Source organism: Theropithecus gelada, chromosome 9, assembly GCF_003255815.1.
Source record: "Theropithecus gelada isolate Dixy chromosome 9, Tgel_1.0, whole genome shotgun sequence".
Taxonomy (NCBI): domain Eukaryota; kingdom Metazoa; phylum Chordata; class Mammalia; order Primates; family Cercopithecidae; genus Theropithecus; species Theropithecus gelada.
The window spans coordinates 29,005,746-29,028,532 of record NC_037677.1 but is presented as its reverse complement, the minus strand read 5'-3'; the positions used below and the strand labels follow the sequence as shown (position 1 = coordinate 29,028,532).

The following is a 22,787-nucleotide window of genomic DNA, read 5'->3' as shown; positions in this document are numbered from 1 at the left end:
ATAAATTTCAAGCCTATGTTCAATATCACATCTCCTAATGTGACTTCAACCACATTCCCACTGAGTAACAATAGCCTCATAATGATGGCACCTAACAATCTTCAAAGTCATTGTGTACAACGCCGCCTGAAAAAGACCTCCCACCATCACTACTAGAATAAGCAATGCTGCCATTGACATATGAAAGATTTAGTTGAAAATACAATTAATTCCAAGAGATCTTTAACCATTTTCTTCCCTAAATATAAACAACCAGGTTTATAACATTCCTTAAATATTAATGGATTAAAGATTCTTTATTGCCTGTTAACTGCAAAAGGAAACATATGTACTTTGTACTTTTTAAACTACACATGCAGACATTACATTTCAGCATTTCATTGATATATTTGACTTAGTTGTCTCAAATAAGAACTTCTAGGCTGGGTGTGGTGGCTCATGCCTGTAATCCCAGCACTTTGGGAGGGTGGGGCAGGCGGATCAGTTAAGGTCAGGAGTTTGAGACCAGCCTAGTCAACATAGTGAAATCCCACCTCTACTAAAATACAAAAATTAGTGGGGCATAGTGGTGGGTGCCTGTTATCCCAGTTACTCAGGAGGCTGAGGAGAATCGCTGGAACCCAGGAGGTAGAGGTTGCAGTGAGCTAAGATAGCACCATTGCACTCCAGCCTGGGCGACAAGAGTGAAACTCAGTCTCAAAAAAGAAAAAAAGAAAAAAAAAAGAACTTCTCTAAAATATTATTTTGGGGAATCTGCAGTTCCTAAATATTGAAAAAACACACAACATTAGTTGTATTTGTAATTATCCATCAGTTAAACTTGATTAGCCTCAAAAATCAAGAAAATCAGTACATTTTGAAGCCAACTGCTTTTTCTCTAGAAAAAATTACTCTGCAAATGTTTCAACAGAACTGAGCTAAACCATAATATGGTTTAAATACAACTAGATAGCTTTAGATTTTAGAATTTCTGCTATTTTACTTCAGAATAATCTAGCCCATTTACTCCTACATTTAGATTTGAATTGCAACTTCCATTTTGTTCCCTCAGATTTGTTTCTCATTTTAGCTCTCTTAGGATAAACTCTCCAAGTTGTAACTATAATTCAAACCACAAATATAAGCAGAATTGTCAGGGAGGGAAAAGAAAATAATTTCTTCCCCAAATTATAGAGTCTTTAATAATTATCCTCATGGCACAAAATCCATATGGTACGTTTGTGTGCACATGAACACGTGTGAGCCATCCCCCAAAACAAGACAAAAAGAAAAGAAAGGAATGTACAGTGCAGATACATATGTAGCTTCCTGACAAGAACTCCATGACTTCGGGCAGTTCTTTGATAAGATGAAAGCAATTCAGAGCATACAACTGGCAGGTAGACAGAGATGCTATTTCCACTCATGTATCCCTGTCCCTAAGACTAGCTTGTAGATGCAAATCATGCCATGACTGAAGAGTCAGCTCACAACAAATCGCAATTTTCCTCAGTGAATACTACTGCCCATGTTGTATAAATCAGTATTTAATATGAAGATTCATTACTCAAGTACAATGAAATAAATTGTCATTATTCCACTGCAGAGGATATTCTGGAAATACTTATTGGATCAATGCATGTAACATTTTTTTAAAGACTTAAAATGGCATTGCCTTTGGTTTTTCCTGAACTAGTGTATTCTAAAACTGACCCTTAGACAATACCGTCAATCCATAAGGAGTTCTCATATGTAGTTTTACACTAGACATCCTAAGTAACAAGCCACACTAAATATCATAAATAGGCATATCTTGGTGCTGATTAAGTTGCTGAATGAGCACATATATATTTTCCAACAAATAGATATATATAAAACTGACTCAATGTGTCCCCAACATGATTTGAAGATACAGAAACACAAGAAAGTAAGTGTGAATGACTGCCTGGGTCTCAGAGAGCACAAATTCTCTATGTGGGTCTGAACAAACAGGCAGGTATGAAGATTCCCTGCCATGTAGGGAGGTCAACAGGTTGACTGTACACAATTGTAGGGGTAGTTAGACAGGAGCAAGGTAAGAACTTGACAGAACAGTAGACAAGTTTAACACACACGGGTGAGGTATGGCACAAGAATAAGATCCAGGACGAGAATGAAAAATATAGGCACAGTGGTTCCATGCCTGTAATCCCAGCAACTCAAAAGACTGAGATGGGAGAATCACTTGAGGCCAGGAGTTCAAAACCAGTCTGGATAACAGAGCAAGACCCATCTCTGCAAAAAACAAAACAAAACAAAACAAAAAATACTAGCCAGGCATGATGGAGGATGCCTGTTCCTCCCAGTGATTCCAGAGGCTGAGGCAGGAAGATCCTTTGAGCTCAGGAGTTAGAGGTGCAGTGAGCTAGGATTGTGCCACTGCACTCCAGCCTAGAGGACAGAGCAAAACCCTGTTTCTAATTACAAAAAAAAAAAAAAATTAGCATGGGCATATCAGAAATACTAGAGGGAAGGATCAGGCAGTAAGAAGTAGCAAATCTGGCCACAGGGCATGAAATACATGACCAAGAGCCAGGGCCACAGATAATGGGCAAGCAAAATGCAGAAAATTCATACGCTATTTCCCCACTGTATTATTTCCAGCACGTGGAAATTTTAAACAGTTCCTCTAAAGTCGGGAACCGATTCCCATGACCTACATGCCTAGGGCTTCATGTGGGGCACCTGACTGAAATGGAAAGTGGGAGAAAAGCAGGGAAATTTGTGACTGCGGAGATCACATTATGACTCTACTGTTTTGTACATGAGACAGACAGGTAAGTATGCATATCTGTTCAGTCTCTGATCCAACTTGGACATTGATTTTAATCTATATAAACCAAAAACGACTACTTTCATTTCATTTGCTAATGTTCAACCATCCAATAAGCAGGAATATCTATTTTCTCCTTTACATGCATGTCACTTTACAGTTTATGAAGCTCTTCCCAAAAAGTTTTCTCATTTGACATACATGCTAGAGCCACATTTATATCCTTCCTGATGATCAAAACTTCTCTTTCTCCAAATCAACTCAGTCTCACAGGAAATATATTTTTAATGTTTTATTGTTTCCACTTTAAGTATCAGATGTTTCTCCTTCACACACATACGGAACCTTTTGACTGAATCTTGGCAAATTGATGAAAGACACATGTGCATTCTAGAACAAGTGCTATTCATTAGTATTTGATCCTTTCCCCAACTTCACACTCAGAAGAGAAAACGTATGACATTTCTTTCATTCCATTTCTATTCAGACTAGGAATACAAGTTTCTCTAAGGGCTTCAAATTCAATCAGAAGCCCAAAACTTTTTCTCAGGGAAGTAATAGAATGAACGAATACTTGCTAACAATATATAATGTCTGTTTTTTCACAGGCTAGATGTACAGACTAGATGGTAAAATATAATCATGTGATAGCCTACAAATTGGAGTTTACATTATAAAGAAATAATTCATTTTTCTAATGATTAGATTCATTGCAGAAATTTATTTATTTTTAAGGCAGATTCTTGCTCCGTCACCCAGGTTGGAGTGCCGTGGCACAATCTTGTCTTACTGCAACCTCCACCTCCTGGGTTCAAGTGATTCCCCTGCCTCAGCGTCCTAAGTAGTGGAGACCACAGGTGCGTGCCACCATACTCAGCTAATTTTGTATTTTTAGGAGAGACCAGGTCTCACCATGTTGGCCAGGCTGGTCTTGTATTCCTGGCCTCTAGTGATCCACCCACCTCAGCTTCCCAAAGTGCTGGGATTGTAGGCTCGAGCCACCGTGCCTGGTTCATCACAGACATTTAGTATTTCAATCATCAATTCTTCATATCTTCCTAAACTTAAATGAAGACAGCACCTTCTTACCAGAGCCCAGCAGAGCACACATTTCAAAGGGGACAAATTTAAACACAAGAGCATTTTTGGGACAAATTTAAACCAACTTCTCAAATTCAGTTTGGAAATAACACTCAAAGATAGTTGGGAAGTACAACTGAAATTTTGAAATTCTCTTGCTGACTGCACATTCTTTACAGAAGTCAGGCTAGCAAGGAGTTGGACTGGGGAGTGATCTTGAAGGGTGACCAATCAGTAGTCAGAAAACTGAAGCAGTGGCTAAAATAGAAACACTAGCGAGTTTATTTTAAATGAAGATACATAGTTCTAAATCAGGAGTGTATTTTCTTTTTCTTAAATAAATCTCATGAATATTTGAAGTTTACAACATGATGTTATGGGATACATAATAGGTGGTAAAATGGTTACTATAGTGATGCAAATTATCATACTTACCATCTGACACAGTTGCGTGTGTTTGTGTGACAGAGACAAGGGCAGTTACAATCTACTTATTTAACAAAAATCTCTAATACAATTTTATTAACTACAGTCCCCATGCTATGTGTTACATCTCTAGATGTGTTTATCTTACATATCTGCTACTTTGTATCACTTGAGTTACATCTCCCCACCCCCCCAACCCCATTGTAACCATTGTTTTATCTTCTATCTCTGTAAATTTGACCTTTCTTTTTCAGATTCCACATATAAGTGGGATCATGCAATATTTTTCTTTCTATGTCTGGTTTATTTCACTTAGTATAATGTCCTCTAGGTCCACCCATATTATGGCAAACGGCGGGGTCTCCTTCTGAAAGGCTAAACAATATTCCATTGTATGTGTATCATTACCACATTTTCTTTACCCATTCATCCTTTGATGGGCATTTAAGTTGTTTCCATATCTTGGCTATTATGATAAAGATGCAATGAACATGGGAGTACAGATATATTTACAAGGTGGTGATTTCATCTACTTTGGGTTGGGTGTATACCCAGAAGAAAAACTGCTGAGTTGCATGGTAGTTCTATTTTTAATTTCTTTAGGAACTTCCATACTGTTTTATAATGGGTCTACCAATCTACATTCCCACCAAAAGTGTGCTAAAGTTTCCTTTTCTAGGAGTGTATTTTCTAGTAGGTTTTTCTGGTTATCTAATTTCAGTGTTTCTGCTCTTCTGCATAAACAACAAATGCTCACAATAAGAGAGGTTGTGATATTTGAAAAAAAAAAAATCTACCCATACTATTTCTACATCATTAGCCCCTCTAGCGAACCACTGGGAAGGTCTCTTGATGCCTGAGGAGTCCATTTCTTGGTGAAAATCTAAACAACGCAGACCAGATTCTTAGAAAAGCTCCATGAATGGATTAAACCTCCACGGAAGAGACTCCGCTCAACTCCAAGTCTAGGTCATTGGTCCGCTAAATAGCGTTTAAGTCTCCTACAGGATAAAATCCAAGGAAAGTGTGCTGGGACCATGTTCCCTTGAGCCCTATCTCTGCAGAGATTGGGGTTCAGCACTGCCCACACTCTAGTTCCAGACTTCTTCTTCAGCCCATCTACACACACAGCCTCAAGATGTGCTGAACTATATCAAGTTCCCAATGCGCTATGCTCTCTCTCATTTGCCCTTTTCCTGCCTAGAACATTCCTTTCCCATTTCTCTACTTGACTATCTCTCTCTCTCTCTTTTTATTTTATTTATTTATTTATTTATTTATTTATTTATTTTTGAGACAGGGTCTTACTCTGTCACCCAGGTTGGAGTGCAGTGGTGTGATCTCAGCTCAGTGCAACCTCCACCTCCTGGGTTCAAGCAATTCTCATGTCTTAGCCTCCTGAGTAGCTGTGATTACAGGTGCTTGCCATGACAACCAGGTAATTTTTGTATTTTTAGTAGAGAAGAGTTTTTGCCATGTTGGCCAGGCTAGTCTCGAACTCCTGACCTCAAGTAAACTGCTTGTCTTGGCCTCCCAAAGTGCTGGAATTACAGGCATAAGTTACCATGCCTGGCCTTTACTTGGCTATTTCTAACCCTATGCAATACTCCACAATGTTTTCCTGAGCGCAATGGTTTTACGCAACTGGTTCACCCACCAGAATGTGAGTTCTCTGAAAACAGTAACTGTTTATTGTATTTTTGTGTTCCCAGTATCTCATACATACGAGATACAAGATAAATGTTTGGTGACTGAGCAGATGGAGTCATGGGTACCAGTAAAACACCAGGGCAATTGGCTGCACAATTGGTGCACTGCCCTCTTGAAAATGCTATGGACAATAAACTGAGAGTTCCAGAATGTACTGAGGCATCTCTTGCAGCTCTTGAATACATATTACATGGGATGAAATGCTGGAAGTACAGCCTGGCGAGGGTGGGTTAAACTGCTACAAAATTCGAAACTCACTTTCAGTCAGTTAAGGCAGGACTAGGGCATCCCCACAGGATTCTCTCACAGCAAAATGGGAAAGGTCATGAGGTTGGAAAGCTGAAAATGTCTATTTTGAAAAGTGCATCTGTTTTTCATTCCCCATCACACTCCCATATCCTTTTATGTTTTCCGGAGGAAAACAGAAACACATAGCATACCTGAAGCAAAACTGAACACAAGTTCAAATCGAGGCAGGTAAACACCAGGTGACATTGCAAGCACACGCCAGTATTTGCGATACCAGAAAACTGCATGTCAAGGAAAACCAAAGAAACACAAAGTAATACCGGAAAGCAGATACACATTGCAGGCAATGAAATAGAGGCAAACACAAAGATCAAAGGAAACCTCCCAGTGAAATAAGCTGAAATCATCAGGATCCTTTCCACTAAAGGAGCTGTGTGTCAAATAAAATATAAGTTAAGCGAATCTAATACCAAAAGGCAGTGAAGATAATTTCAAGTAATACTATTCATGAATCAAAACAAAATTGGGTAAAGGTTAAATAAAAACCTCTGTTCTTAAATCAAAGTAACACAGTAGAGATGTAAAATGAAAAACCTTTGGTAACTTAATACATTGGGAAGTAGACTGAAAAGTAAAGAAAGTCCAAAATAATCATATAAGAAAAGAAAATACTGAACAAAGTAAGATGGGAAAATACCATGGGAAACAGATAACCAAAATGATGACAAAAACTGAAAGAAGAAGGCTCACATATTAATGCCCATGAAAACCAAATGTGAATGGTGAAAACCTTGTACTTTTGCCTTAACGAAATGAGTTGATTGTTCAACCCTTTGTCCTAACAATCAGAACTTCCTGTAACTCGAAAGAAGGAACAAAACCTGTGACTCTCATAACTGCCCAACTACTTAATTCATAAAGTAAAACAGACCCCTTTCAGAACATAAACACAATCTTACACATAGAAAGAAGAGAAAGAAAAAAGTTTATTTAGGCCACTTAGCTGAGGAAATATAAAATATCTGCTTCTTGTTCTGCGCCATTCTTACCACAGATGCAAAATTTAAGCCTAATAAGGTTAAATGACCTCTTTGATAACCCAGACCAAGTCGTGAGAGCATTGGGACTTAAGTCCAATGTCTCGTCCTCCAGTTCAGGGTTCCGGCCACCACAGGACACCACTGCCACACACCCCACTCCGACCGCAGAGAGACAACCAAATATTAAAGGACATTTTTCTGGGACATAACACATTTTATCATGTAAATTACAGCTAGACAGGAGGAATAAATTCTAGTGTTCTATAGCACTGTAGGATGACTATAGTTAACAAGAATATATTATGTAGTTTCAAATAGCTAGAAGAAGGATGCTTAATGTTCCCAATACAAAGAAATGATAAATGTTCAAGATGATGAATATGCTAATTACCACATTCTGATTACTATATGGTGTATATATCAAAACATTCCTTGGAACTTCATGCATATGTACAATATTATTTATCCATTGAAACATTAAAAAAGAAAAATCAATCCTTAAAATAATCCCTTATAGCAGTGGTATTGGGAAGATGATCTTGAACCAAAATATTTTAACTACATTTTGTTTTTAAAAGTAAATAAAATAAATTCAAAAGAATCAACAACATCCAGAAGAAAAATAGCATTTCTAAATATTTATAAACATTTCCTTTCTTCATCTTACCCCTAACTAGTATTGTTATAAAATTCTTTTCAATTTCTAGGATAGAATTTAAACAAATGCATATGATGGACTGTTACTGTTAAAAGCACTAACAATTTTCATCGCTCCACTTTTTATAGAGTCAGTCAGCACCTTCTCACCAGAGCCCAGCAGAGGACACATTTCAAAGGGGACCCTAAATTTCAAAGCCACTGAGAAATCATGGAAACTTCTTTCCTTCTGTACCAGGAAAAAAAAAAAAAATACTGAGAATGCTTCCACTTCAGAGTATTTTTTCAGCTATGCTTTAATGCCATCGAAACATATCAAAACATCACCAAAAATGTAAGAATCTTCTTGAAAGCCTTCCCAAAGAGAATTTTATTTTATAAAAATAATTATACTTACATATATTTATGCATGTGGTCCTCATTTTTAAAATATTCATTTGGCCATTTTATCCCCTCTCCAAATAGTTGCTGAATGCTTATTCTAAGAGCCAGAGATAGAACAGTCAACAAAACAGCTAATATCTCTGATCTTGCTGGGCTTGCAGACTAAGCCAAATAAATAAATCAATATATAATATCTGAAGTGGTACCAGGTGCTATGAAGGAAAAAATGCAGAGAAAAAAGACGGTCAGGAAAGGGGTGCTCTTTTTTCTCTAGTAGTTAGAGAGGGAGTCACCTGAGCATTGGACATTCAATCCAAAATATGTACTCATTAGAGCACTTCAAGCAGTAGCCCAAACAATTCCATACAAAGTTCCCCTAGCAATCATCCTCCTGTTAGTTCTCTTGATAAGTGGATCATTTGCTTTATCAACCCTCATCACCATACAAGGGTTCACATGACTAACCCTACCATTATGGCCTCTAGCTGTAAGATGATTTATTTCAACATTAGCAGAAACTAACCGAGCACCGTTCCACTTAAGAGAGGGTGAATCAGAATTAGTCTTGGGCTCCAATGTTGAATATGCTGCAGGCCCACTGAAACATAAAGAAAAATGGCACTTAGCTAAGCAAATATCTGGGGTGGCAGGAGTAATCCAGGATGGGGTAACAGTGTGTGCAAAGCCCTGGGGGAAGCATTCTTGGAAAGTTTGAGTAAAGCAAAGGAACCGGAAATGGTGAGAGTGGATAGATGTACTCAGAATGGCAGAAAATTAGTTCAGAGCAGTGGCCAGGGCCCAAGATCGGACATGGGTCTTGTACACAATGATGAAAATTTGGGTTATATTCAGAATAAAATAGTAGAAGAGTGACGTGATGTCACCAGGGCTCCAAGAAGATCATTCCAGATGCCAGGTGGAGAACAGATTAGAGCAGGGCGTGGGTGGAAGATGGTGTGGCCAGAGCAGAAGCAGACAAACCAGTCAGGAGGCAACTATGATTGTCCAAATGAGAGATGACAGTGGCTGACACAAGGGTAGCAACAATGGAGGTGGGGCCAAGCACTCAGATTCTGGATATTTTTGTCATGGTCCAGCTGACAAGATTTGCCAATGAACTGGATGTGGGGTGTGAGTGGAAGACAAGAGTCAGGGGTGACTCCAAAGGGTTTGACTTCAGTAGCTGGAAAGCTGCAGTTGACACTTAGCAAACTGGGAAGCTCAAAAAGGAGATTTCTGCAGGGAAGGGGGAAGCAGAGAGGCGGTATTGAACTTAAAAGGTTTGATGTATGTCACTAATCATTTGAATACAGACATCAGGTACCAACTGGTAGAATGTGCTTTGCTTCACTTAAATTAAATTAGCATATTCCGACGTATCCTAAAATCTTTTCAAATTCATACGGCTCTTTTGTGGGCATACTGTCACTTGTGTTTATGTTACACAACTTATTGGTACATCATCACTTTTGCTTCATACCTCAGTATCTATTTTTTAAAATAGGAAATGTCCCTAAAGACAGAGCATCTTGGCCTCAAAACAGGGGACTGAGAACAACAGAAATTTATAAATGACTCCAAAGAGTCAACCTTTTGGCCAGGCACAGTGGCTCACGTCTATAATCCCGGCATTTTGGGAGGCTGAGGCAAGTGGGTCACTTGAGGTCAGGAGTTCAAGACCAACCTGGTCAACACGGCGAAACCCCCTCTCTACTTAAAATACAAAAGTTAGCCAAGTGTGGTGGCATGCACCTGCATTCCCAGCTACTCAGGAGGCTGAGGCAGGAGAATCACTTGAACCTGGAAGGCAGAGGTTGCAGTGAGCCCAGACCGCGTTACTGCACTCCAGCCTGAGTGACACAGTGAGACTCTGTCTAAAAAAAAAAAAAAAAAAAAAAAGAGTCAACGTTTTCTTACAAGGCATTATTTGAGTCACTGAGTCATCGCTGCTGTCCAAAATCTCCCCACATCTTTGAAGGAGTATGAAATTCCCCCTTTTAAAAAAATATGATTATAAGTGTGTTACTCTTACTCAAATTCTAGTATAAATGCAAGAATATTTGCCTATACCTTCTTCCAATGAGACATTTTCTCATTCATTTTGGCTTAGGATAGGGTCCTCCTGCTAGAAATAATTAGAAAAGAGAAGGAATGTGGGCTCGAGAAGAAAAAGAGGTGATTAACAGCAGCAGGTTTTTACAGCCTTGGAGAAGAGAATGAAAAGAGATAAGTGAGGTGGGTGTGGTCTGCTGCTGCAGAAGGAGTAGAGGCATCCAAGCAGAGGGCCTCTGAATTCCTGATCTCTACACAGATCCATTCAGGACCTAAATCATAGACTTGGATGATGATTTCCAAACTGACCTCCAGTGCGGCCTCCTCTTCTAAACTCTAACTGTGTATGTGATGCTTCCATTTGAACATCTCAATGTTTTGTCCTATCCAATGCATGCTTCTATCCAATCAGATATTGCATGCTCTGTCCTATCAGAAACATTTTTCTCTCAAAGCCCCACAGCCTCATTAACGTCCATCAGCATTGACATCTCTACTCAAACATCCCCTCCCCAAGGAAGGCTCCCCTGACATCAAGGCCAGATGCAGCTGCCCTGTTATTGTAGCCCTTATTCCTCCTCCTCACAGGCCTGATTCTGCTCATCATTATGTATTACTTGTGTAAGTGTCTGCTAAATGTTAAGGTCCCCCCACCAGCCTCTAAGCCACTTACAGCGGATGTATGTTTCTTTTGCTCACTGCTGTGTGCACTGCCAGATCTAAGCTCCTGGCCGGTGTACAAACAGCACTCAGTAAACATTTGGTGACTAAATGAATGAATGATGTGCTGGGGAGACAGACGTGAAGTAAAGGGTCATTCATGAAACAAAGACTCTCTGGTACGTTGCCTTTGGGAGAGATATTAATTCCACTATGCTGAACTGAGTAACACTAAATAAGGTTGATCAACATTAGTTCTTGTATTTGCTTTGGGTTTTATTTATCTCTTTAAATATCAATATTATTTTGCATTTACAGAACCAGGAAGGACACTGAGGGGAAAAATCAGTGACCCCATGTCCAAAAAAAAGTAATCAGAGGTTGGGCATGGTGGCTCACACCTGTAATCCCAGCACTTGGGAGGCCGAGGCGGGCGGATCACTTGAGGTCAGGAGTTCCAGACCAGCATGGACAACATTGTGAAACCCCCGTCTCTATAAAAAATACAAAAGTTAGCTAGGTGTGGTAGCACACACCTGTAGACCCATCTACTCGGGAGACTGAGACACAAGAATCACTTGAACCCAGGAGGTGAAGGTTGCAGTGAGCTGAGATTGTACCACTGCACTCCAGCCTGGGCAACAGAGCAAGACTGTATCAAAAAAGTAATCAGGAAGTTACTGAACCCTTCTTTAGCAATTCAGACAGACACAAAAAGGGGAGATCTTCTCATGTATATTTTACCTACAATAAAACAACTAGTTTATAATTATTTCATTAGCTACGCAGAAAGGAGACCTTTAGTAAATTTGTACCAAAGTAAAGCTAGTCCAGATTTATAATTCAAGATGTATAGAATATAATAAATGTCATTCCCATTAGTGTTTCATTGTAATGAGTGCAAAAAAACAATTATAGAGTTACAAAATCTTTCACAGCTTCATCATTGCCTCAGTCGCACCACCAAGGTTTTAAGTTGCTCAATCTCAAAATGTCCTGCCTTTGAGATTTCAACAATATGACCTTTGAGTTGAAAGGGAAATTCGGTATTGTTTTTGTTCTCATATGCTTCAGTCCTTTCCCCCTCCTTGCTGTACTAAAATATAACTGCAATGAGGTGAGGAAACATTTTAGTCTTAACCTTTAAAAACAGCTTTATAAGTAAAATTAGTTTAACATCCTAAAAAAATTCGTTGAAGTTCTAGGCTTAATCCATCAGCCTGGATGCAGAAACAGAAGATACAGGAAAAGAGTAGGTATATAAAATGGAGAGAAGATGATTAACAATCAATAGTGTTTCTCATTAAAAAACAAAACAAAACAAAACAAAACCCTCTCATCTCCCAAGTATTATGCCCAATTTCTTTTGGCAAGATCTAACTCTGTCTGCAAGTTTACATTAATATTTAAACATATACACATTCATTGTAACCTCTTAGGCACCCCAATATTACTGTAAGATTGATTTTTTTTCTTAATGGAAATCAGATACAAACTATGCAGAACTCAAGTTTCTGCTTTGACTGTGTAGTGTATATATTTATCACATACAACTCCTGTGAAACAGACTCAAGTAGCAAATCTCAAGACCCTTTTGTCATTACAAATCCATTGCTGTGATAATAGCGAAGTAAGACAGCGGGAAAAAAAACATGCAAAAATGCAAATTAGTAGGGTTTTTTCTTTAAAAAAACAAAAGGACTATTAACTTTCTGAATTTAATTTTAAATTCTCAAACACAGCCAGGCTAGATGTTCATGCAAAGGTGAAAAGAATGTTAAAGACACTCTTGTGACACACTTAAAAAACGAATCGATCTTCTTTGTAAGCGGTGGATGTTTGATACCTCCTTCATCAGACGGTCTTGTTACCTCACTGAAGCATGAAAAGCTAGGGTAAATCTCTGAGATTTCTGACCTGTCGTCTCCGAGACCTGTACCGAAAGTACTGCTGGAATGGGATCGAGACCAATGTCGCCTACAGTGACTCGCCTTTTCTATATTGGAAGGAAAATATTTACACGTGTGATTAAGTGACTCGAAAAACAAAATCAACAAAAAAATTACTTAAAAGCTTAACAGAGAAGAAAAACAATCTCTTAGTAAAGAATAACTCAAAATCTCAGCTCTAGGCACCTATTCCCAAACTTCAGCATGCATTGCATCAACTACATGAGGGACTTAACCGTCATTTTATGCTTCTTTAAGTCTCAATTTTAAAGGACAGGTAAGGGATAGGAAATTGATAAGGATTAAGAAACACTGGTAAACTAATAAATTTTTGTTAATCGTAAAGCCTGGTTTTAAAAATTCCTTTAAACTGTCACCAGGTATATAGTATTTGTTGCCTTTTCTTTATTTTTAGAAAATCAAGTGACACTGTTTGGCTAACTATATGAATGAAATTGACTATAAAAGTACTAGAATTCCTACTTTACCTCGGGTATTCAATTCTATTCACATCAACAATTAAATATAGAGTAGAAATCAGGGTTTAGAGCAAGATCTAAATCACATAGCTATCTATTGTTTAACATAACTGTATAACTGTCAGAGAAAATTTGAAATGTCAAATCAAGCTATCATTCATACCCCAACTATTCATTTTTTTGCCTTTAATTATGAACTTGCAATCTAAGTTAAAAGCTAACTATGCTTCCTATGTAAACTATTCATTTTATATTACATAAAATGTCAAAGAAAATTTTAAAGATACTTGAAAATTTCTTTTAAGACATTTCTGATGCCCTATAGAAAACCTTTCTACTGTTCTATATATCATTCCTTAAACCTACCTTTAAAAAATTATAACAATGTATTTCATGAAACAAATCTCCTTTTGTCTCAGCAGTTTGATGAAATCCAAATAACTGTATTTGTAAACCCAGAAATTCTATAAAAGCGTTCTTACTAATAAAAAGCTTATTTAAATGAATCTAGGACAGACTAATTAAGATATATCAAAAAGTCTTTTTGTAAGCTTTCTTTTCGTAAATGATTAATTGTATTTAAAAGTAGCATAGTATTTTTTTGGTTTGCCAAATTCTCAGCTTTAAAATTTACATTACACAGTATAATGAACCTCTACAGTTCACAGTGGTTTCAATGTTGGGACAAAACCAAAAGTGAGCAATACCAGACAGCATATGTAGGCTTCTAGACTGAATATTGTCTTCCAGGGGATCGAGGTCGAAGACGGAGCCAGGATCTGTGCGCCAAACTTTGAGGTCTTTTGTCAAAAGGAAGAAATCAACATTCATCAAAAAGGAATAAAAAAAAAAAAAAAAAAAAAAGCCAGTCCCCAAAAGAGTCAAGACAAAGTCTGCAAAGGAGTAGATATAAAAAGCAAACATGTAATAGACAAACTCACAGTGCTGCTGACTTCAGAAGAGGATGAAAAAATACTTGCTTTCACAAGCATCTGTCAAGAAATCTTTGTAATCAGATTGAAGCGGCCTGCTCTATCCACTGAGCTGCCCTGCCAGACCTTGCTGAAGTACCTGTGACCCGTCACAGGTACACAGGAGCACATGGGGCAGCTATATGCATCCCCCACAGCACCCCCAAATCCCCAATCGCTCTTGCTCTCCACAGGCTGAAACAAGCAAAATGTTTGATTATAGCTTCTGATTCAGGACATGTGAGTAATTCATAGGAAACAATTGAGAAGTTTATGTTTAAAAAACAAAACAAAACAGAAAAACTTCCCTTCCTATAACAGAAATAAATATTTAAAATGTGGAGTGGTGGCAAGTCTAGTTTTCATTCTGAGTCTGCGAGTGCAAGCTAAGTGTATCTAATAAGATACACTTATTTAAAAAGTGTTATAAGCAAGGCACACAGCAAGGAAATACGATGAATGAAAAAAGAAATAATATCAGCTTCCTGCTGTCAATGGACCCCTGCTATAGTCAGTGATCAGACTGTGCAAACCACTTTGTTCTCCTCGTATTTCAATAACTTCTGAATTCATCAGTCTCTCCAACAAAAGGGCATCAGATTCTAAAATAAGCTGTTTACTTACAGCTGTACCAACAACTGGAAAATAAAAACCTAGTTACAGACATATGGCAGAAATGGAGCTACAGCAAAAACAATTAATTTGTAAAATGGAACTGGAAATTTGCTTGTCCGTTTTTAATTAATATTATGTAGTGCTGACCATATGCCAGGCACTATTCTCATTTGACACCTAATTAATTTAAGTTTCATACATACCATCCTCATTTTGTAGATGAGGAAACTGAGGCACAGAGAAATTGAGTAGCTTGGCCAAGTTTACACAACTCGTGAGAAGTAGCAGAGCCTCCAACAAAAATAGAAGCAGCACAAATTGGCTTAACCTGAATTCCTCAGAAAATCTCTAAACGTGTATTTTCATGCCTGATACAGAAGATGGCTCATTGGAAAGTTTAATGTTGGCCAATTATGGAAATCTCAATGGAAAACAGTTCTTCCCAAGAAGAATAAATAAACTGACTTCCGGATTGCCAAGTAAGTAAATAACTTAGAGTTACACATCTTATATTTTATAAAACAATCATAATTTCAACCTCAATGGTTTTGAGTACTGAATTCTGAAAGCCCACGGTCTAGACATTTTCATGGTTTTTAGCAACAACCTCACCATCATTCCTGACCTCTGATGTGTGCAGGGCCTGGGAGTAAGCTGTACAGACTTGAGCAGTTCCACCCTAAGTGAGATAAATCAGAACCCCAGCACTATCCCTTAAGATAGTTCCATCCGCTTAGCACAAAGCAATGAAACTCTAATTTGGTGTCACATTTAATGAAAACATCACAACCCATCCATCCAACTTAATGTGATCCTTTTAAGTAATCAACTCTGGCAGATCAGCAAAGCTATCAATTGCCTACAAACACGTTTGGAATCCTTCTTCGGAAAATACTTTCAGAGTCACTTTAGTATAATCATCGAAGTTACTTAGTGCTCTGACTTTACTACACTGGTTTACCCTGTCAAATTTACACTTTCCCCACATAACTTACCTCTATGGCCTTTCACTAGTACCAAAAAACAAGCTCCTACTTTTGAAGATAAAGAAAACACTGATATTACTGAGAGGCATATACCAAAAATATTCTTTAAGTTGTATAACTGTACTACATAATTCAGAGGTTAACTGCTCTGAAGGAGACAATAGTTTTGAAATGTTCACACAGATTGAAAAATCAATAACCATCCTTCCTAGCCCTGCCTTATACTTCAGTATGCTCTTTTCTGGTATCTCAGCCACCATTCAACAAATATCCTTCTAGGATTTCCCTTGACTCTAAGAAACAGAGAGCAGGAATAAAAGTTTGCTCTCTTAATTGCAAGACTTTCAGATGGCTCTCAACTACTCCAGTCCAGAAATAGTATTTTTACTATTTATAGATCAGTATTTATATTTACTTATCCATAGCGCTATTACTACTATGGAATACCATCAGAACACCCCTGGCATGTCTGTTTGTGATCAAAGGACCTAAATGCAATATGGTTATTTCTGCCACTCATGCACATGATGTCAACAGAACAACACATTGACCAAGCACATGGGCTGAAGAAAAACAAAATAATTGTTCAACCATTGTGATCACTCGTATCTCTGCTTCTTTGCTTAACAAGGAGGAACATTCTTAACACTAGCAAGGTATTAAAGACAGAGCTTCCAATAATAGAAAAGACTTGAGATGATACCAGGTGAAAGCCAGAAATCCCATTACACATAGTACAAAAATACTACTTTACCTGCGGTCCGTTTTAAATTGGTACCACACCCAACATGTAATGAGGAGTCAGATGACTAAAGAGGGTAGTTCTGAAGCTAGAGCAAACACGATCTTTTCGACCACACACACCTGCCGAGAAAGGCCATCAGCTTACCAACAATGATTCCAGGTCTCCTGTCCATCTCCACGATGTGAGGGTGGACCCCTTTATAGGCAGCATCGCTGACCACCTGGGTGTTCTTCCTCACTCTCTCTGTCACCGGATCGTCCACGACAGGAGTAAAGCCTCTCCCCTTTGTTTTTTCAAAATCTTCATGGTATTTTACCTGAAAAAGGAAAAATCAACATACTGAATTTTGCTGATAGGTACCTCTTTCACAACATTTTGATTAAAGGACAGGTGTACACTGCACTGACTGCATGCAGATTGTCTACACATATGTATCTTTTCCAAATATTCCAAAACTAAAGTCTGGAACTTCAGTTTCTTAGCATCAGAAACCAAGTGCTGATATTTTCACAAAGCTTTTCATCATTATAGCTCATATCTATTTTAAATTATATGTAAAACTATATCTATTATTAGTGAGAGGTTGTAAAAAATACATAATCTCAAATCTTGGTTACTTCCTAAAATATACTAATTTAAGTATAAATTAAATTTCCTATCTCTTAACCTTCAATATCCAATAAAGTGATATCTATCTCCAGGCAATCATTCATGAAAATGGCATTATTTAAAATTAGTTTAAAATTTTATAGGTAACGATATATACCATTTTTAATATAATTACAAAAACTTGTACCTCAAAATACATGTCCTGAAATTAGGTCCAGGAGATAGTTGTATAACTGTAAATTATACTAGAAACCACTGAATTGAACACTTTAATGGGCAAACTTTATGGCAGGTAAATTACATCTGATAACATTTTAAAAACACACATTTTTAAAAACACACTTTCAAAAATACACTTTTTAAAATATTCTTAATGACAGGCAAACAGACCAAATTTTGTCTTAGAATTAATTGGAAAGAAGTCTACACGAATGTCTTTCACACCATGAGTTTATAGTAGTCACGTTAGAAATAAAGACACACCAGAAAAAGTCACTGAGAAAAATCATTTTATTAAACTAAATATTTCCATTACATTTCAGTGTGATTAGAAATGCCCCTCCCCTAAAAGACAAGCCAGCCACGTTTCCATGCTTTGTTAGTTATCAGATTAATAGTGAAGTAATGCCATCCGTGCACTGGACCCGGCCATTCCTTAGCATGTTTTAAGAATGATTTGGTTGAACCCTACCATTGAAATATGATTTTGTGCTTCTTTAACATGTCTCATAGCAGGTGTATCTAAAATCAGACTTGGTCTACCTTTCATCTGTTTACGGTCCTGGGTATATTTTACCTGCAAAGTAAACAGCAGACATAAGACAATGATAAGAAAACACATGACATCACTTTTTTAAGCTTTACGAATGAGTGAAACCATATGCAACATACATGAAATTATTTTCCAGATAACTTTTTCAGTGAATTAAATTTTGTTCTAGAATAGCAACCTAAAATTTTCAAAGATCTCCTCCACTGCCTACTGCAAAATGACCTAAATCTATCAACTGAAAACAAATGTGTGAATGACCAATAGTAACTAACTATCTAGTCTGTAAATCTGGCAGGCCCGGTGGCTCATGCCTGTAATCACAGCACCTTGGAAAGCTAAGGTGGGAGGATTACTTGAGGCCTGGGGTTTGAGACCAGGCTGGACAACATAGTGAGACCCCACCCCTGCCCCCGCCCATCTCTATAGGTAAAAATTAAAAAAAAAAAAATTAGCTGGGCATGTGCCTGTAGTTCCAGCTATGTGACAGGTTAAGACATGACAGCTACTTGAGCCCAGGAATTCAAAGCTGCAATGAGCTATGATTGTGCTACTGCACTCCAGCCTGGGCAACAGAGACTGTGTCTCAAACACACACACACACACACACACACAAACTGGTTACCATATTTAAGTTAAACAGAGAAAATCCAAAACTATTAAATAGAACCCAAAGTTATTTTGTTTCTGAATTTCCCCATTTTCTACCATAAGAGTGTTGAAAAATGCATACAACCTACTCTCTATTTCTTTTTATTTTTTTTTCTGCTTAGGTAATAAGAAACAATGAGGAACAAATCTAGTTGTTCTTCTAAGCAGCCACAACTTAAAGGTAATTTATGTGGACAGAAATCAAGTGGACAGAAATGCTACTAGGAAGCTGTAAATTGCAAAGCCTAAACGCTGATTCTCAGGCAAACAGCTATTTAGGGTGTGCTAAGAAAAGGGCCGGTGTTCTTGACAGCTGCCCATCAGAACACTGCCATTGATGAAACTGATTAGGTGTAAGATTTGGATACTGCTTATTGTGGACCTGAGGGCATTATGGACAATTTGGAATTGAAGCCCTGATCTTCACTACGAGGAAGCACAATATTCAAATAAGATACTAATGTGCACCACTGGACTTTGGTGAGCAACTGAATTCCACATTAATTGTATTTAAGGATTATTTTCTGTAAGTCTTTAGTGGGAGTAATGATTCATCTCCTATTTTGTTTTGCAGACAGCATTTAACAATCCATGTTCAATGAAATATTTCAGTAAAATGACAGTTATTTAATGCACACATCAAAGGCTTTATCACTTTCAAAGACATGGCTAAAACAGCATGAATCGTTGTTTAAATGAATATAATTATAAAGTAAGCTTTGAACGTAACTGTTGGTCACATCTGGAAATAAAGAGTTGCAAGATAATGTAAATGTTTGCAGTGGCAGCTTTTGGAAGTCATCTGAAATAACACGTGTACTTATTGGATGTATCACAAATGTTTCTTGAAAATAAGGTTTATTTTCACAAGCAAAAGAGGACCACAAGTAAATAATAAAAGACATTCTTTGTGATAGTCTAAAATGAAGAAAACCACTTGCCGAGCTAATATTTTCTTGATTCTTCTTCACTCTTTCCATTTCAGGAGTTACACTTAAAGCAGTAGCTCTTCCCAGATGACCTTTGTAATAAATCTATCATTTCAGAGAACAAAAAATAGAATACTATGAATCAATTCAACTAAGAGGCTTATTTATTTATTTAAGACAGGGTCTTGCTCTGTCACCCAGGCTGAAATGCAGTGGTACAATCTCTGCTCACCACGGCCTCGACCTCCCAGGCTCAGGCAATCCTCCCACCTCAGCCTCCCAGGTAGCCAGGATTACAGGCATGTGCCACCATGCCTGGCTAATTTTTGTATTTTTGTAGAGATTGAGTTTTGCCATGTTGTCCAAGCTGATCTGAAACTCCTGGGCTCAAGTGATCCACCCACCTCAGCCTCTCAAAGTGCTGGGACGACAATCCTGAGCCACCGTGCCTGGCTCATAGTATTTATTTTAATGAGTTAGCCAAGGAAGTTTTGTAGGAAACTACAAAAAGTATTTTCAGAGGTTGAGTTGTATTTAAAATGCTGGCATCTTAAATCAATCTATTTCATTTCATCCCAGAAGAGAGTACATGTGTCCAAATCACTGTGAATGTACTCAAATACATAGGCATACCATCCGTAAAGTTGTAATAAATATTTAATCACAAAAGGAAACGAGAACAAATGTCTTCATGGATATTACTTAAAGGTAGTCACCATAGACTGGTACTATATGGTAGTGGTTTCTTAGGAATTAACTGTGGCAGAATTTTTGTAAAGATGTGTTTAAATAGGTGACTGTGGGCATCCTTAAAAAACCCAGCATGCTTCTCACTGGTCCATTCCTTGTCTCAATAACCATGTTCCTTTTTGAGAGTAATGGAGTCACATCAAGCGTGACTCTAAATATATGGGGGAAAGATGAGCGTCTACTTCTCTAAAATATAGTTGTTGGGAAAAGTATCAATCACCTGCCTTTGCATTATAAACTGGTTAAATGACTTTAAAGGTGTGAAGAATAAAAGATTTCTTTGAACGTAATAGATTTCCAAGTTTCCTCTTCCAAAGAACCCAATCTATATGTTAATGACTTTAAAAGAGGACTTTCTTCTTGAACTGCATCCGTGAATTATTTCAACAACAGGGAATTGGAGCAGGCCACAAGTTGGTGTCCAGGTAAAAACTGCCAGCCCCTTATTAAGTGCCCCCAAAACGATCCTGCCCCACATAACCTATTCAGCCATGCACACATTATCATTTCTTCCTAGACATTGCCCAAAAACGGAGCCATAATTGTGAGGAGTGGAAAGTGGGGCTCGGAGGGGAAGCACAAGAACAGGAACACGTGCAGGTAGAAAAGGGAGGGAAAATGTTTGTAGGGCCAGGATGCCAGAAGCTACAACTGTGGGCCTTGAGGGGACCAGAGCACCCATCAGCTAGATGGCAAGATAGAAGGGATACACAACAACCTGTCAAAAAAAAAGTCACCCTGGCCTGGTGGCACACACCTATAATCCCAGCACTTTGGGAGGCCAAGGCGGGCGGATGGCATGAGCTAAGGAGTTTAAGACCAGCCCAAACCCCGTCTCTACAAAAAATACAAAAATTAGCCAGGTGTGGCAGCATGTGCCTGTAGTCCCAGCTACTTGGGAGGCTGAGGTGGGAGGATCACTTGAACCCAGAAGGCAAAGGTTGCAGTGAGTCAAGATTGTGCCACTGCACTCCAGCCTGGGTGACAGAGCAAGACCCTGTCTCAAAAAAACAAAAAGAAAAAAGTCATCCTAGTGAGTCACTGGGAGCCCTGAGGTGGGGAACACCTGACTGTACCCACAATATCAAAGTCCCTGAAATCTTTCAAATAAGTTGTTAGTAAATGAGAACAGGATATCACTCAAGGTTATGAAAACTCTGTAAATACAATCCCTTCGTTCACACGTGGACAATACATTTGATAGTGTAAGAAAAAAGTTACTAAAATGACCACACATTGCTGATGTTTTTCTGGTTTTCTTTTGCCCTCTTCAGCTCTGGTGGATCAGAAATTGCAGTTCCCCGTTGAAGTTCTCCCTTATATTTTACCTAAAGAGGATAAATAAGAACTTTAACAGATAGCAGAATGGGCTCCACTGAAATATCACAGAGGACGAGGCTCAAAATTAACACCATCTTTTTACACATTTTTTTCCATAGTTGATTACATCAACCTTCACACTTACATATACACCCACATTCCAATGGGTCTGATTTAGCAGGCACAAGTTGTTGGTGGTACTGTTTAAATATGTCTTCAATAAATGCTTTCCTCTTCAATATCAAAATTAACCATAAATTCCACAAATAAAAGTAATGGAATCATAAGGGAACGCGCTTTAAAAGAAACGCCAGAATGAAGTCCTTACAAGAGAACTCTTGTGAAGTCTATTCCCTGTCAGCCTAGAAGGCTTTTTACTGTCTTCTGACCCTGGGGCTTCCCCTTCAATAGAAGCTAAAGCTCTCTGACTCCTACCACCTCCCAGGGATAATATAAGGATAAATAGTGTTGAACCTAATTATCTCAACCCAGGAGAACTTGCTCTTACATTTTAAAGTCTTTCAAAAATATCTGTCTTGGAAAAAGAAGGCTTTTGTTTGTATTGGTGAAAGTTCAACAATATGTTCCAATTTCAGCTCTGCCCTTACTAGCTGGGTGGGGGGCTGGGGAGGAGACCAGCATGTCCTCTGACCTGCCCAAGACTCAGTTTCCCACATCTACCAACCAGAGAAACAAACAGTGCTGACCTCATGGGTTTACATAGAACGTTAGCACAGGGCCCAGCACAGAGTAGAGGTACCTTGTTAACTACTTTTGCCTTATTCACAATAGACTATTGAATGATTGAAAAATATTTTCCATTTATAAGGCTCTTTGACTTGATACTATGTCTTAGAATGCCAGTCAAACCAGGTCTTCTTTTGCCCTGTTCCAATACATACTTTTTTTTTCTTTTCATATTGACATCAGATCCAGTATTCTCCATTAACTGCATTTTTTTTAAG

At 38.1% G+C, this 22,787-nt stretch overlaps 1 protein-coding gene across 2 annotated transcripts in view; it reads right to left on the bottom strand.

The window, feature by feature from the left end:
• Nucleotides 1-22,787, bottom strand: part of NEBL (nebulette) — a 379,467-nt gene that overhangs the window by 16,358 nt on the left and 340,322 nt on the right. Inside the window, exons 21-26 of one of the 2 annotated variants that reach the window (XM_025396000.1) lie at nt 21,738-21,830; nt 19,765-19,857; nt 18,095-18,199; nt 16,939-17,110; nt 14,185-14,277; nt 12,896-13,045 (exon numbers count right to left, since the gene is read on the bottom strand). In XM_025396000.1, coding sequence (XP_025251785.1) covers nt 12,896-13,045; nt 14,185-14,277; nt 16,939-17,110; nt 18,095-18,199; nt 19,765-19,857; nt 21,738-21,830 — 706 coding nt within the window. The remainder of the gene's footprint in view (nt 1-12,895; nt 13,046-14,184; nt 14,278-16,938; nt 17,111-18,094; nt 18,200-19,764; nt 19,858-21,737; nt 21,831-22,787) is intronic. The other variant, XM_025396001.1, reaches the window with a different exon arrangement.